The sequence below is a fragment of the Athene cunicularia genome (genome assembly GCF_003259725.1).
Source record: "Athene cunicularia isolate RWA chromosome 4 unlocalized genomic scaffold, athCun1 chr4_part2, whole genome shotgun sequence".
In the NCBI taxonomy this organism is placed as follows: Eukaryota; Metazoa; Chordata; class Aves; order Strigiformes; family Strigidae; genus Athene; species Athene cunicularia.
In genome coordinates, this window is record NW_020799099.1 from 4,366,905 (window position 1) to 4,384,389 (window position 17,485).

Below are 17,485 nucleotides of genomic sequence, written 5' to 3' on the forward strand. Positions count from 1 at the left end.
TTTTTTTTTTTTTTTTGGTAGCATAAAGATACTGTAGGGAGATTTTGTATTTATGCTTTAAAAATAGCTTTTTGGGTGGAGAGGGATTGACTTCTCTATAAAGAAATAGCAAATTATAGTTTCTTATCAATGAAGTGTGAAAAATATCAAGTCAAGCAAAACAAAAATATAACAACATTGTTAAAAATTGTTGAAAAAGTGAAAATAAAAAAACTTAAAATAATTTGAATAGGGGAAGATGATTTTAAGTTACTGAGATACTGATTCATGCTGATCAACAGGTGTCATCTCAGCTTCCTCCAACTGTAATATAAAACGCTTCCTGATGTGACACTTCTGCTAGGGTTTGGCAATTGTATAAGTGAAGTTTTTAAATTTTAGCATCTTTGTAATGCCATGTGTGGTTGTGAGATCTTTAGTAAAATAAAAACCTGGTGCTGTGGGCAGATGATGGCATAATGAGTTTCAGGACTCTTGTAAACTTTTTTTTATATGGATTAGGCAGCAACGGTAGTTCATACACTAGATCTTCTAATTAGGTCCTTAATCCATCCTAGTTTCTGTCATAGCTGTGTTTCCCTGTAGCAAAAATCAGTCTATCAGTTGAAGAGATTACACTAACTGAAAAATATTTGCAATGACACCATTTCCAGTTTGTTATAAACACCTGTTTTTTGGTGCTTCTTTTCCATCTTTGTAATCTTTCTTTGCTGCTGTAGTTCTTTGAGCAGAAGTCCTTTCCTTTTTTTTTTCTTCCCTGCCCCAGCCAAGCAGTTTCTATTGAATGCATGTTTAGTCCTGGTGTACACTGAGAAGGACTCGTTTCCTACTTTTTCACCTTTCTACATTATTTTTATGTTGTGTGGCACCGTACAAGAAAAGCTTATGTTAGACATCCAGTTTAAAGCACTATCTGTGCATTTATTACAAAATATTTATTTGAAAAAAACTTCTAGTATTAACATTGCTGAGTGGCTTAATAAAGAGAGCATAGTATTGATACAGTCTTAACAGAGCTATCAATAGATTCTACACACTGGAACAATGAGTGAGAGAATGCTAAAACCCCATCCTGTTAAACCCAAACTCAGTATAAATACAGTGAGTGGCAGTGGCAAAATGTTCCTAGATGAGTGTCAATTTAAGTCTTTGAAGTCTTTGAATCCTTTTTTTTTTTTTTTAATCTAGGGGTGTGCCCAAAATATCTTTTCGCAGAGAGGAGAGGTGTGGACAGTTCATTCCCCTCTCTCCTTTAGTTGTGTATTCAGAGCAGCTGGTTTCATCATCTTTGTTTTCAGCTGAAAACAAAACAATACAGTGTGCTTTTGTTACAAATGTTTGCTAATTGCAGTACACATTAAGGTGCCCTGGCTCACTTGTGTTTTCGAGATGTTTCTGAAGGTTATGTTAAATCAGTAAAATACTGGAGGTTTTCAGAAGGGATGGTGGGTGGATTATAACAATGAGAAGGTCTCTATGTTTGTTGGAAAGCCATATGATTTTTCCAGCTTCCTCATTGGTGACGATTAAATGAGATTTATCTGTTTCTGTAAGACAGAAAATAAAAGGCTGATACATGTATTTACTGATGACAGTAATATGACCCCATTGACAGCAAATAAGAAAATGATATTTTTATGAGCTATGCTGAAACCATTTCATAATATCTTATTATAACCTAGTTTTGAGAGCCTTGAAAAGATTCCTGCATACCAAATTTTATGACTTCCTGAATGTTTGAACCCAAGTTGTTCATGTTTACTGAAGTTGATCTGAATGTGAGCTTTATAATACAATTTAAATCATCCTGAGAGTAGTCTAAAGTTGAAAATAGAGACCAGGAATGCGGAAAGTAAAAAGTTGAACAGTCCATAGATGGTTGTTTCAGATACAGTCACGGCAACTAGCCAAGTTTGTGCGTAGGCAGCTCTACCACAGATATTAAAAAGAATTAATTTGAAGACTCTTGGATAAAGGCATACTAGAGTCTGACCTCACAGTCTGATGGCAGTCAAAAAAATGCGTTTTTCAGAGAGGACACCTTTAGAAAGAAGGCTAAATAATAGAGGCTTTTTATAAGTCAAGTAAAAATTAACATTAGTGGAACATTTCTTGGTATGTGATGCCTGGGATCTGAGCTTCCATTTTGTGGAATAGTTTTCTGTGAGAAAGTTTACCACATATATTTCTAGTTGTATAGAGTTATGGTCTATGATGTAGCCTGTTTTGATAAGCTATTCCTTTTTCTGCGAGACCAGCATTGTGAGTTCTCATCTTTAAGACATCACATTGAGACAGAATTGTACATGTTATGCTTTCTTTTGGTCTCTGGGAAAACATGGAGCTGAAAAAATTTATGTGGTCCAGTGATTTTGTTAAATAAAGTTCTGAGGATGTTAAGAGTATAGCAGAATGCCATTAGAGTTTTGTTTTTATTCTTAGCATCCCACAAACACCTTGATTAAATATTGCTTCGTTGGTCTGTATTAGTGTACTTGTCATAGCAATTTTAAATTATGTGTATTTGCTGGAAGAGCATGTGCTTTAAGAACAACAACAGAATAATTTGAAGCATTGAAGTTCACAGAAGTTTTTGCCTGTGGAGGCTCAGATGTTGCTTTGCAAAGGGAAGATGTCTGTTCAGTTTATTTTCTCTATTGTCCCTAACCAAGAAAGTGGCATTCATTTCACTACTATTGGATTGTGGCAAGTATATACTTTTGGTGATGACTTTGGCAAATGTTAAAACAGGGAGGGCTGGAAAGACTTAGTCCTTCTTCAAATACTCTGATATACCATGAATAAATGTTGGTCAGGATTGGATGGTACATAATATACTGTGTAATGCTGAATGTTGCATATTTCAGATTTGGTTTCTGTCTATCTGCCAAGGTTATGTTTTCTTCATTGTTATATTAAAACCAAGAAGAACAGAAACATGCTAGAAATCAGTCTTTCAATGGAAGCTAATGTTCATGTTTATTTATATGGGAAAATGAAATGTACTTACTTTTCTACTATTTAACTCTCATCACTTTTGCAGTGACAATTGTTTTCAGTTAAATAAGCCTGCCTGAAAACTAGTGAAGGCAACAGAAAATCTGCTATCGGCTACAACCAGCTTTAGGTCACAGGTTTAATGTTTAGGATTGAGGGATGAGAAGTTAAGCTCTTTAAACTAAGGGTCTGGTTTTTGGTTTTGGTTTGTTGTTTTCTTTTCCTTTGATACCTTACCTGTAAAAAGTGATTCAGGCATAGGAAAACTTTTACATACAAGGTGTTAAGTTGAATTATGTTCTGAGTTTCATGATAAAATAAATCTTAATTAGAAGAATTTTGTCTTTGCTCTTAAGATGAATGTAATACAAGAAATCTAGTTCTGATCAATGTAGGCTTTATTTTTTTATATATGAAGACTACCTTCCCAGTCATTACTCCTCAGATAGTATTTACATCTAACATTGTTTGCTTTTAATGTTTTTGTGTGAATCTTTTTTTAATTTTCAGAAATTATTTTTTTAAATTTCTTATACAAATGTACCTGGATTTATTTTTACACAAGTTGCATTTGCCACACAAGTCAGACACCAATGCCCTATCTCAGTGGTGAGTTTGCATCCTAGATTTTAAATTTTGTTAAATTAATCCCCACTGGGATAGATAGGGAAAGTATTTAATATTCTTACCAGTTTGTTTATTTAGGTAAGTTTCATTAATCAACTTCTTTAAAGCTTGATTTAGTCATCTTTATTCATGTCAATTGTATAACTTTGTGTTATTTTTTGTGACTTTTAGAACCATGTACCTTAATGATCTTCTGGTTTTGGTGAAAAGAATCTACTGAAAGTGATGAGAATGTTAGCCTCACATCTTCAGTTATGGGATTTATAAAAGATGTTAAAATGACGTGTTGATAGGCTGAGGTGCTAGCATTCTAATCTGAGTTTGTTACAGAAGATCACACACAATTTGCATAAAGAGATTTGGGTATCCTTCCAGTGAACATTAAATTCAACCTTTATTGTGAAAGCTCTGTGAAACCTTAACAGAAGCCTAGGAATGAGCTTTCTGAACCGTCAGATAACATCACTGCACCAGAAGGAGGTTCATTAACATGAAAAAATGTTGCTATATATTTTGGCTGAAGAAAAATGTCACACTCTGTCTATGTCCCAATACTTCTTAGTGAGTAGGCAAATCAACAGTTGCTGCCTTAAGCTTCCTTTGCAAGTGTTGTTTTAATCCTTTCTACAGTGATGTTAAAATGTGAGTTTCTACTCTGCAGTGAACTCTGTGATGGACGTCTGAAACTGAGGATGCCTACGTATTGCATCTAGCTGTTTTATACTATTAACAGTAAAAGTCATGTTTTCAGCTAATCAAAAAATTGCAGCACAGAAAACAGTACTTTACATGATTGTTTGAAAGAACATAGATTTTTAGATTTATAAATGTTTAGAAAATGGTTTCCAGAAAGCAGGCAGTGTGTTTACTGCCTTCAGCAAAGATAACCATCTGCTTATTTTCAGTGAAGCCTTTCTTCTTCTCTTGCCAGGTGTGCATGGTAGAGTATTTGCAATTGCACTCATGAGCATTTTGAAGCAGCATACATGACAACTTTGGATGTATTTTGAAAATCTGGAGATAATTTCATTGCAGCATGAAAGTAGCAGATGGAGCAGTGCATGTTGTTGTGGGCATTACAAGCAGCTTGGACATCGTTTAGGCCTGTGAGGGGGTTTCATATGATAGTTTATACAATAACTAGGGTCACATCACATTTTTTTTCAAATCCTTGTATAGTGACATGGTGATTTTTAACGTGGTGTAATTCAATGATGTCCTGGTTGATCCTGAAGTAAACCCCCTAAATTAGTTCAGTGACACCTTTTGGATTGATTCTCAAGAAGATAATTCTTAGGCATCTCAATTTGAGGTGCCCTTATGTCTGGTGCATGCTTTGAATATGTGTATGCATTCTTTGATTGTAGTGAGTGACCAAATATTAAGCGCATTGTAGTAAAATGAAAAGATATTTTGCCATGGGTTATCAGGCATGAATTTGAATCAGCCTTGTTCTAGTCTTATGCCAAAATCTGCATATACTTAAATATGAAACAAATTGCTACTTAATTATTTAGCCTGGGACTAAGGTGACTGCATGTCTGGTCACATCACTCACTGGTAATAGAAACTCCAAGTTATCGCCATTGGTTACAGACACTACAGGAAGATCTTGGCCTCAGAGGTTGAAAGGTCCTCAGAAATAAATGGGTCCTAGACCAAGATGGTCTATTCAGCTATAGCAGGCAGCCTCATTTTTTTGTGGATATACCCCTTTATTTAGAGGAAATAGCGGTAAGGTTCTGTTTCCTGTTTTGAAACAAAACATTACAGGATGACGTAATCTACTGGTGGCTAGGCTTTTGAGGTTTATTTCTAGCTCTCTCACTGACTCTCCATGTTGACCATAGGCATATCATACAATCCCTCTAAGTCTCTGATCTATGAAGATGACTGAATCCTTTATAATTTAGCAGTGGCCTCATGTCATAAGAGCATTTTTATTTTGGTGGCCTTATAAAATCAATTAGAAATACTTTTGTACTTCAGGTCCTGTTAAAATAGTTTTTACAGTTCTTTCTGGATTAACCACTGCAGTTTAAGAATTTTAAGGAACACACCTCAAGCTATCTGGATGATTTTGCTTAGTTCAGGTAATACCAACTGTATAGAAACTGAGAAAATAAAATTCAAGCATGGAATTATTCATAACAGACATTAGACAGATGACAGCTTCATATGCCACAATTTCTAAATGCAAATATGTTCACTAGCATTGAGAAATTGACACTGCTTCATCAAATTATCAGCGAACCTCAGTCCTGTAAAAATTTTTTGCCTCTTAAGTACCTTATAACTATAAAAGATTGTAACAGTTCAGATGCATGGGGGAAATGCAGTAGTTTTCTTGCAGATACATTAAGAAAATCTTCCTTTCATTCGTGTTATACAAAAGTATTTTTCATTTCCTCTCCCCAAAAGACACCCTCAGTTTTCCAACAATTTCCTGCCAGCAATAGTTGTGGTAGGCAGGTCATCCTGAAGATTCTTGGAGTGCTTGGGTGATTGGAAAGGAGTCTCTTGGGAGCAGACTGCAAGCTTTGTTGCAAGAATGAATCCTGTTTAGTTCTCCAGATCTCATATGGAGTAAGTGGTAAATACATGTGTGGGAATATTTGTAAAAGAAGGTTTGCAGTATCTTTAAGTTCTTGATGAGCACATAAGCAGCTTGACACAGTCATCCCAGTTTGTTCCCTTGCTGTTATAAATGGTGCAACTGCCAGGCTTGAGCAGAGATACTAACACTACACAGTACATCTCTCGTGCTTTCCAGTGTCTCTGATGGAGGGGTCAGAGGGAAAATTCCCTGTTGCTGTGGCTAGTAGAATTGTGTGGACGTATGGTGCCACATCTGTCTTAGTGACAGCCATCTCTGGTCCTGTCTCTGTGGATGAGTACAGGCAGACCTAGGTGTAAGCATTTTAGCTTGTGTTTGTTGATGTATCTTCTAATTAAACTGAATTTCTTGTTTGGTGATCATGCCACAAAGCAGAAGGAGGACTGAGGACTTTAGTGGACTCTTATTGGAGGGAGCACCCTTTGGGACATATTTCAAACTTCATTTCGATTCATTGATAATTCAGTATAGATGATATTTAGGTGCACTTACTTTAAACTTAAAATGTAGAGTTTGTCTGTTTATTTCATTTAACTACCATGATTAGTTTGTACTGGCTTTGAGTGTGAGAAATCTACTTGCAAAACAAGAGCTGGTCTTTCTGTTCGTTTGTTTTAAATATTGATTAAGTTTGGGATTCACTGCCATAGTGTCCAAAGCTTGGTTGTTCATTTAGGAAACCCGCCTATCCATGCAACCAGTGAGAAAAGGAGGGGTAAATGTCACCGGTCTAGTTCATGTTAAGTACAGTGTTTTAATTATTTTTCTTTAGTTTTCTTCCTCACAACTGTGTATGTGATGCAGCCTTACTTCTTTGAAAGATGAAAAAAGCAATAGAAAGTATGGTGCATATTTAAGGGATTTATTCTTTTATCAACAGTTTCCGTATGTGTTAAATCTTTGCTTTCTGTTTGATACCTCTTTATGGATTGGCAAAGACTGAGAAAACACAACTGAGATGACAGTGTATAATTGAAGTGAATATAAATTATTCTTATATAATTTAAGCATCAGGCAAATGAAGAAAAATAATAGATGAAAAGGTAGATAGGGTAACATATGGTTTTTATAATAACATCTCTATTGCTTCTCTATCCAACTCAAGTCAAGATCTGATGGAAACCTTTATAGGACCTACATGGTGGGCTTCTATGACCCATACTTTGCTAGCTAAATCACAAAGCCATTAGCTTGACTTTAATGAGTTAAATATTTTAATCTTCAATGTTAACCATTCTCACTCAAAGTGAGGTTCTGCTCTGTGGATTACATATTTAGAACTGGATGATTACTACAATATAATCAAGGCAGCACTTCCGCTTGGCAGATGGCTTTTCAGGAGATGAATACACTGTTAGCATGTATTTTTGTGCGAATTTGGCAGCTTCCTTTTATGGTTTGATTGCACTCATTCTGCCCATGTTCCTAATAAAAACAATGGTTCCAGTAATGAGCAGGCATTCCTTCCCAAGGTGGTAGTCACAGGATGACAGAATGGTTGAGGTTGGAAGCACCTGTGGTGGTCATCTGGTCCAACCCCACTGTTCAAGTAAGGCCACCTAGTGCCAGCTGCCCAGGACAGCTTTTGAGTATCTTCGAGGATGTAGACTACATGTCTCTGTGAAACCCATTGTAGTGCTTAGTGATAAATAATAGTGTTTCCAAGTGCATTGAAATATGTAGGTTTCACACTTTTCACCGTGGTTAATCTGTGTGTTTGAAAGTAAAACAACTTTAAAAGTTTGAAATATTGGTACTTTTTCATGATGTGTCCTTCTTAAGATAACATGTCTTCCTTTGGAAAAACAGTAATAAATTTTGAAGACTATTTGCAGAACTGCAAGTAGTTTTTTTTCTTTTAATCTGAGACCATGCTGTCACCAGCTATTATTGTAATGGAATACAGTTTTTTCTTTCCAGTGATATCCTAAATGTTTAGGTAATTTAAGCAGTCATACTGAAGAAATATGATATTGCATCTATTGGAAACAAATATAGCAAGAATGTGAGCAATTTAAAATACAAAGTTATGAAGACAATCTAATTTTGATCTCACATAGCTGAAATCCCTAGCTCTTTGGAAATACCTGCTCTGCAGACTTCTTGATGACAGATGAAAAAGAAAATATGTTCATTATATAAATAAATCACATGGAACAATAGTGTGGCTGTATGACCTTTCTCCATGGTGCTCTATCTTCTGTATCAGTGGAGATTCAAGAGATCTATTACTTAAAACAAATGAAGCCATTTTTTATGTTGCAGTGGCAGCTGTATTTTTTCAGCAGTATGTCTGTATTTTGAGGGGGAAGCCCTTCACCTATATAGTATCCTAATCTGTTTACTGAAATAATCTCCCATGCTGATAAAATTTCAGCCAAGCCTAGTTTAAAACTGACTGCTATTCACTAAGGCTACATACTTAAATTTTCTTAAGAGAGGCATATAGAAAAGATGTTCAAGTGAACTGTAAAATAGGATATACAGAATGAATAACTGCAATTATGTTGGTCCTTGATCTGAAGACAGATCTCCATCCAAGTGCAAGATGGATTTTGCCCTTGCTAAAGGAAAAAAAAAAATCACAAATCAAAACCAAAGAAACAAACCCAGAGAAGACTTGAGAGGGAAATGAGGAGTATGGTTTTCAGTAAGTGTTTTATATGAAAGTTTCTGGGATATTTAGGATTGGCCTGGAGCAGTAAGAGTTAATAATAATGAAAGCGTATCTGCTGGATTTGGAATTTATATAAAGAAGAAAAGTTGTATTTGGTGATAAAGAAGCAAAAAGAATGGAGGAAGAACGGATAATTCAGGTTGGAAATTGGTTGAGCAACTAGTAAGATTACAGAAGAGGAAGGTGGCAAAGATAGTGGAAAAGTTGAATTCAGATATGGACATATAAGGTTGAGATGCTTCTGGAAGTGTGAAAGTTGGCAGAAATAGATGGATTTAGGAATTGGCCATAGAGAGTGAATAGGATCTGCCAGGACATAATGAGCAAGGGAAAAGTGAGTCTCTATCAGGTATGAAAAAAGAAAGTGAAGGGTGAGGCACTCTCAAGGCAAAGATCACTGAATGGACATGGGTGATTGCAGGAATACAGAAACTCACGAACAAGAACCTGAACTCAGTGGTGTTGGAACCAAATTGGAATAGCACAAGATTAGAGAATTCCCTGTCCCTTTTGTCCAAAAGAAAGTTACTGTTGGCCTTTTCTGTAGTGTCAGCAGAAGAGAAGCATTGTGAAGTGATTTGAGGAGTGAGTTTGAGGACATGTATAAGATACAGAAGAAAATGGTCTGCTCTTGGACAGTGTGTTGGAGAAGGACAGTAGGACAATGAGAGCAAGTTGTGAGGAAAGGAAAAGGAATTGGAGACAGGAGAGCTTACAACTTTAATTTGAAGAAAGTTGAGAGACTGAATGACAAGAGATAGGAAGGTATAAGAAGAATTGGGTAGATTGTAGGAGTAAAATGCTGACATCTGAACACATGAAGGAGGAGAACTCAGAAAGAAAAATTGGAGAAGGAATGATAGGGTTGGAATGGGAAAGGACCTCTGAGGTTACATCAGTTTCTGGCAAGATCATAAAGAAAAAGAGGACCTGAAGGAAGAAAGAGGAAAGAACGTGGGCACCAGTGACCATAATGTCAGATTAGGGAGACCCAGCAGTCACTCATAATGCTTGTTTTCTAAAGGAAAGGCCAAGAAAAGAGAGGGGCAGCTCAATAAACGAAGTTGACACCAGCTGCTGCATTTGAGTTGCTCCCCCCCGTATATTCTGAGGTGAATAAATATGCTTATAAAAAAAAGATGAATATACACCACAGCTGCGAGTACCTGTTGAATGCAAGATTCACTTGCTGAACACAAGCATGTCTTAATGTTTTATATGTTTGTGTGTGTTTGGTAAAAAAATTTAACTTTGCTTGATTTTTTTTTGTTTGAATTTTTCAGGTTCGTGGGAGTAAAGGTGAGGTCCTTTATATCCTGGATGCAAGCAATCCACGACATTCTAATTGGCTGCGTTTTGTCCATGAGGCTCCATCACAGGAACAGAAGAACCTGGCAGCCATCCAGGTAAATTTTGTGTATTCCTACCGTTTGCTTCCTGCTATTAATTTACTAATTTGATCTCCTCTTTGGTCTTTATCTCTTGTAATAAAATTACAAGATCTGAGATAAGTAGCAAACTGCTTTCCTTTTCCTACCTTTCTTTTTAGAAGTGAATTCTTGTGCTTAAATACAATACCATAAATAAGATTGATTGGATGAAAGACCAAAGAGGTCCTCGGTTAGGCTCTGATTGCAAGGTTTGTATTAATCCACTGCGATGGAATTGCACCGAATCACTTACATGAACTATTTCTCCTGGCTTAAAATGAACAGTTTACATTTAAAAAATATAATTTCCAGAGTAGTTAACTCACTACTGTAACAACAGATTAATTTTCTCACTACAGCTTTATTCAGTCAAGTTAAGCTTTTGCCTGAATGTAGTTGTTTTCTCATCATTGTGGAAATTGAGAAAGATAAGTAGGTAACTATGTACCTGGCTGAATTGGGACTAATGACTTGGAGGCCTAGTTGTGTTTCATGCCAGACTCAGCCATGGGCGTAGGTGTGTGGAAAGCAGAATCATGTGTTTGCTTTATAGTTTAAAATTTAAGATAAAAGTGTGAAAGGTTTGAAAGTGAGTGTGGTGCTTAAAATATTCTAGTAGAAAACAAAGAAGGATCTAATTATCTGATAGGATGATCAGGCAGTGATTGAGGGTAAGTTAATAATGAAAGATCATTTTCTTTTCTAGTCTTGGCTGTGGATCTCAATTTATCCAGCTTATTTTTACATTTTTGTCATTTGCAACATTCTGTGGTAATGAGTTCCACTGTTGTAATTACACGTTATGTTGAAACATGCTTCTGTTTTTTTTTTTCTAGAAACTTCTTGATCTCACTTAATTCCCTAGTCCTTGTGTAACAGTGAATAGTTACTTCATGCTCATTTTTTTGTGCCATCCTTGATTTTGTAGAACCCTATTATATCCTTTCCCTTTTATTTTACAGCTCTTTTCTCAAGCTGAAGAGTCTTTCTTTAATCTCTCATTTTTGGAAGCATTCTGTGACTTTGCAGAATGCAACAAAGACAGTGATATTTTTCTAGTTACAGCTATTGTCCTTTTGGAGATTATGAAAGAAATTAACTGTGCTTTTTTTTTTTTTTGACAGCTCAGTTTTACAGTAAAATAATTTTGAATCCTACATAAGTATGAATTACATAGCTGTGTTAAATTTTTTGCTCCAAATGTATACTTTCCAAAATGTTGTTTCAGGCTAACCCAAGCTATTTGCTGATGTAATCGAAACTTACAAAAAATTAGGAAAAGGAGAATTATTTATCAGCATTTCTTAACATTATTATTCTGCCTTTTCATCATGAGATGACCTTTTTTCTAGCATATGCCTTCAGATACTTGACAAAAGAATTAAAAAATGTAGTTTATTTTGAGGACAAGCAAAAAAAAAAATTTTCCTTTTCAAGAAAATAAAGTTCATTTCTGATGAAATGAAAGAGTAAAAAAAATTTGTTTTAAAACTACTAAGTAAAAAAACAATACTAGTAAAGCCCTAGCATGCAGTTCTGTGAAAGATGCATTACTACTGTTTACCACCCTGCCCCTTCCCTCTGTGGCACTTAACACTGGTAATTTTGATTTCTGTGTTGATGACGTGTCCAACTCCTGAAATCTTCTAGTCACCAGAGGGACTGTTTGCTTATTTGGATTTTAAGCAAGTACTGCCCAAGGAGATTGCTGCTGCCAGTTCCCCTGAAGACCTGGTATCAATCTGCCTCTTCCCGTCCTGGTTGTGAGCTTTTCTGTGATTTCTCTTTTTCTGTGATGTCTCTTCTACCTGGCTTTTCTTCCATTATGACAGTAGTTGAATGCTACTATTAACAGTGTACTGCATTGGGAAACCTAACTGGTTATCTGCCAGCCTTCACCTGATTTGTGCCTCCTACTTTCCAAAGCTCTAGTTTTACTGAATGTCAGCCTGTGACATTCCATCACGTATTGCTGGGTGAACGTGACTGCAGTTTTGCTGCTGATACTGTTTCCTTGGGCCTTGCTGCTGTTTCTGTTTTAGGTCACTGTGATCTGTTTCATCATTTACTTTTACTCTGGGCTCGTACTCTAGGTTGACATCTTTCATTCAGACTTTAGGTCTTAACATCCAGGCTACAATTGAATTTTGAGTAATGGATAAGAAAGAGTGTTCATTATTCATCCATTCGGCAAAAATTCTTGTCAGCACTGATGAATGACTCCTTTATTATGCTTTTCCTGATGTCTGTGACAAGGCAGTGGTTAATTTAGTATGACCACTGTATATGCAATTATTTCTGTTTTCCTTCTGTCTTTGTTTCTATTATACCAAGATCTACCAAAAGATTTGTTGTCCTGCTTATAGTACCAAATATGGAAGGTCCTCAGACATGAAGAATTCTAGGCATTAGTCAGTGATGAGCACAGCATCAGTGCATAGGCAGTGTGGTTGCAAATGACAGTCAACGTTAGCAAATGCAAAGTAAGGTTCACAAGAGGGAGCAGTGTGAACAATTAATGTTCATTATTATTTTTTAAATAAAATGTTTAGTCAAATGACCTGAACTTATGACTAGAAGTTTTAATGGAATATCCAGTGTGTAGCACTGGGTTTTTTTGGTAATGAAAATGATTACTTAGGTAAGGAAATGGAAATAAACTCTTATGCTGTATTATGTAATGTTATACCTTGCTTAGAGTGTGCTTAGTGCTTTTTGCATGCCTTTTTAAAGGATCATACTGGACTTAAAGGATGGTTTAAAAATGGAAAAAATACAGGGAAAAATAAACATGATCAACATGTACAAAATGGTGAAAAGTATAGGGAAAACAAACTTACAGAAACAGACAAAAATTTACTAAATTATCTCATAGGTTTTTTTAGTACCATCAGTAATCAACTGCCAGTGACGTGTATTCTGTGTGAGTGATCTTGAAGCTGTGTAGATATGTTTATGTGTATAAATATTTAATTGCATGTAACATGAATAGGTGCTACTTGTGTTGAAGAAAGCTCAGTATGCACGTATTTCTTTGCAGGTTTGATCTCACTTTAGTAGATGGAGATACAAATCCCAAAGCTCTGCTATTCCTTTAGGGGGAAAAAAACCCCAACAACACAGCTCACAAATCCTTCAGTATTTTAAATTCCACAGTCTTTGCCTTTAATGATAGATTTAAGGTCACTTGGTGCAATAGCACTTTGTTTTCTGAAATCAGTGGGCAAAGCGTTGGTGGAATGTTTTTGCTAATGACACCCTTTAATTTGAATTGAGAGTTACCTACTTGCCTCCAAGATGATAAAATTATGTTTTACAAGTAGGAAGAAGTTATGAATTATATTGGTAAAGTTGTCCTAAGTCCGCTTAAGAAGTTAACACTGGCTGTGTGCTTCATAGCTGCCCTTCTGCAATTTTCTAGGAGGCTTTGTATGAACTAACAAGAATGTGAACAGAAAGTAATTATTTTCTTGTTTATACCCAGTAATGCTAATTTCCACTAATTATCTTTTCCACTAGTTTTCTTTCCAGTCTCCAAATACTCCAATAGGAGCTTTTTGGTCTATTCTGAGAACAATTTCCAATCCTGATGGTGTCACTGTAGTAGTGATAGATGTTATAATCTCATATCCAAAATAGTGATTGATAATCAGTTTACTGTTTTCTGCCTAGTGCTCAGTATTGAGTTTAAAGAAGTATGTCCTTGTATACAAATAAAATAAACCACATCCTGGCTTGAATGCAAAATATGATTAGTTCATCATAGCTTAATTGTAACTGATGATTATGTTTAGACTGTGCAAAATGCTTCCTGTGGTGAAAGAGCAACTTAGAGAGCATGTGATTTTTTTTTTTTTTTTTTTAAAGTAAGTTCAATGGTGGTTTTTTTTTTTAATTTGGATTTTTTGGGAGTGGGGTGGTGAGAGGGTGGCTTTGGTTTTGGGGGCTTTTTTTTTTTCCTTCTCCCTGTAATGCTATGTATTTTGTAAAACCCTGGTTCTGGTTGTAGCTCTTGGTGGTGTTGTGGAGAGTGTTCTGGGCACTGGGTTCTGCCTCTGCTCCCAGGGGGGACTGTAGTGTTTGCATCGTCTTTGATTAGGAAAACACTGGAAGTATTTTTAACAGCTGTGTGGTGAGTAATACCACACTGGCTAATTGCTAGAGATGGACAGAAAGGTTGGAGGGTACCTGTGTATGTACCAATTGCTTTTCTGAGCATTTTGCACAGCTGAATTGCTCAAGGCTTCTCTACCTTACTGCAAGTAGTAATTGAAGGAGTTAATCCTCTACTATATTTAAAGTATCTTTAGAATTACAATTTTTGCATTAGCAGAAACTGTAGGAATTGTAATCTCTTTTGCCCTGGGCTATTCTTAGCTATTTACTTACAACTGACTTCTGATATACAGTAGCAAAAATGCACTGTAATTATCATAATCAAAAGGAAATGGCTTCTATTGAAAATACCACAGTTTTGGCTTTTCAGTTTTTAGACTGGTAGAATATTAAATTTTCAATATTCCTTTATCCAGAATGGGTAAGTTTATCTGTTTGTCAGTTGTAATTTTATGAAACACTCTCTGCTGGAGATTACAGGGCAGTTTTCAGGTCTACCTGAAACTTACTGGTGGCTTGAGTGCTACAAAGGAAAAGATCAGTTTGTTATGCAAAGTAAGAAGGAACATGAATACAGTTGTTGGCTTCCTGCATGCTCAGAGGGGTGAATCTGCTTGATTCTTGATTTTTTTTGTAGGAAAAAGGAGAATTTTTTAATTCCAGGGTCATATGCATTTATCTGTTGTTGAATACATACTAGTGCTGCTCAGGTATTCTATTATTGAAGAATTCAAAGTGAGAAGTTTCTGAAGAGTGAAACAAGTGTTTTTCTCCATGTGATTCCTTAAACTGCACTGATTACATTTTTGATTTTGCAATAGGAACCTCAGTAATAGCAAGCAACAAAATAATTGAGACCCTTTTCAGCACGGAGGTTACTTTTTTTGGTGGTGGGTTTTTTTCTTTTTAATTTAGATGTAACTCATTTCTGATTTTAGGCTCTCTTAGTTCTAAGCTGGTGCACAGAACAGTGATATTAACGTTCAAAAAGAGCTACCATTCTTATCTCTCCATGGATTTCTAAGGGCCTCTTTTCTCAAGTTTTCCTATCACTAAGTGCTTTTTCTTGCTGAGATACCATGTTACAATTTGGAATATGGCATTTGTTATTTTTGGAATATGGCATTTGTTATTAGCACTACATTTTTTTCTTAAATGTTTAGGAAGAAAAAAAGTATATTAGCATAATATAATAGTAACTTTTAAAGAAAATGTAGTTGTCATACTTGTATTATTTAAATGGGGAGCAGGATTGGAGAGATGAAAGTAAAGAGAGGAAAGAAGTCTTCAAGAATCAAATTTTTGTTACTTCAGGTGTGTCTGGGAACACTTGCAATTGTAAAAAAAAAAAAGGCAATAAGGAAGATGAACATGTTCAAATATGTGCAGGAAGATGTGTTCTCATGTTATCTGCCAAGATATAAGGATCTTTACATTTTATCTAAAGAAGCCAGGGCCTCTAAGAGGCTGGGTAATTGGTCATCCAAAGCATCCTGGTGATTAGATCCTCCTTGTGCTTGCTAATTACTCTAGCCCTGCTAATTATGTTTGTAGCTTCAAATATTCCTGTTTGCTCTGGGGAGTGATCTCATTACATTTGATATTGATGGAAGCCTTTTCATTGCATTTGGAAGTCTTTAAATATAAGTTGCTCAGTCAAAAACATGTTAAAGAGCTCCTGGAAGTGTTGAGCATCATCAGGTGCGTGGACTTTTAACAGAGATTACTTGGCATGTCTTACAGTGTATTGTGCCATACAAGATGGTTCCTTGCTGTTGAAAGCTTGTTCAGTTGCTCAGTTCGGTGGTTTCTTGTGGCAGTAAAAGTCACATATGTGAACTTCTGTTTATGTTTTACATGGTTGTAGGTTTTACTAAGCCAGCATTTCTTTAAACAGTGAAATGCCACTTTAGTTGAAGATACATTTGGAGTGGAACACTAAATCTGAACATCTGTAAACTTTGGGGAAAATTGGGATTTAAATCCAAAGTTGAAGCTAATGCCTATGGCTTTGGCTTCCTCCTGTTTTTGAGTTGAGAAAGGGAAAGAAATTAAAAATTGAGTTTTCTCAAAAAGCATAAAAAATACAGGGCCACTCCTGTGGTGCTTTGGAGCTAGTGGAATGGGAACTGGTATTACTGCTGGAGTGGTTAACATCCTCTGCAACAGACGCATGCTGAAAGCAGTATTTCCTAACTAGATTTGTACAAGTATGTAATGGAATAGTTGAAGAGAGCATATATCAGAAATGTTCTGGATGATGGGGCAGGGTGTATCCTTATCAAGTTTGTTGATGACACAAAACTTGATAGGAGTGGTTGATAAATTAGAGGGTTGTGGTGCCATCCAGAGGGATGCCAAACCTCAGGCAGCTCATCAAAGGGAAGTGCAAAGTCCTGCACCCCTATGCACCCTTACATGCTGGGCCCCAAACAGCTGGAAAGCAGCTTTGCAGAATGGGATCTGGGGTTTTTTGTGCCTTGTGCCAGGACAAGGGGCAGTGGGCACAAACTGAAACTCAGGAGGTTCCCTCTGAACATCAAGAAATACTTTTTTTAACTGTGGGGGTGACTGACCACTGGCACACATTCCCCACAGAGGTTGTGGAGTCTCCCTCTTTAGAAATATTCAAAAGCTGTCTAGATATGTTCCTGGACAGTCTGTTCTAGGTGACCCTGCTTGAGGGGGTTAGATAAAATGACCTCCAGAGCTACCTTCATTTTGTGATTCTGAGAGAAGATATAAGAGAGGTTGGGAAACCTGTATATTTCCTCAATAAAAACAAGGATATAAATATGTCACCCAAATCTAAGTAAATGGATTGGGTTTTTTGTTATTGTTGGTTTGTATTTTCCACAGACCCTCTAAAGGAGACTTCAAAGAGTAAGTTGCAGTGTCTCAGTTCAGGATCCTATAGGTCCATTAATATCTGCCAGTACTGGAAGGGCTGCCATACTGGGCACATACAAAGCACATGCCATTGAAATGCTGCTAACATCAACCTTCCCAATATTGGGGGGG

The 17,485-nt window shown here is 36.2% G+C and overlaps 1 protein-coding gene across 5 annotated transcripts in view; it reads left to right on the forward strand.

Annotated features, from left to right (window-relative positions):
• The window catches only part of PRDM5 (PR/SET domain 5), an 83,647-nt gene that overhangs the window by 405 nt on the left and 65,757 nt on the right, over nt 1–17,485 (forward strand). For all 5 annotated transcript variants that reach the window (XR_003398342.1, XM_026848111.1, XM_026848110.1 and 2 more), the window contains exon 2: nt 10,202–10,324. Coding sequence is in view for 4 of the 5 variants with exons in the window: in XM_026848111.1 (XP_026703912.1) it covers nt 10,202–10,324 (123 nt within the window). In the remaining variant the exon portion in view is untranslated. The remainder of the gene's footprint in view (nt 1–10,201; nt 10,325–17,485) is intronic.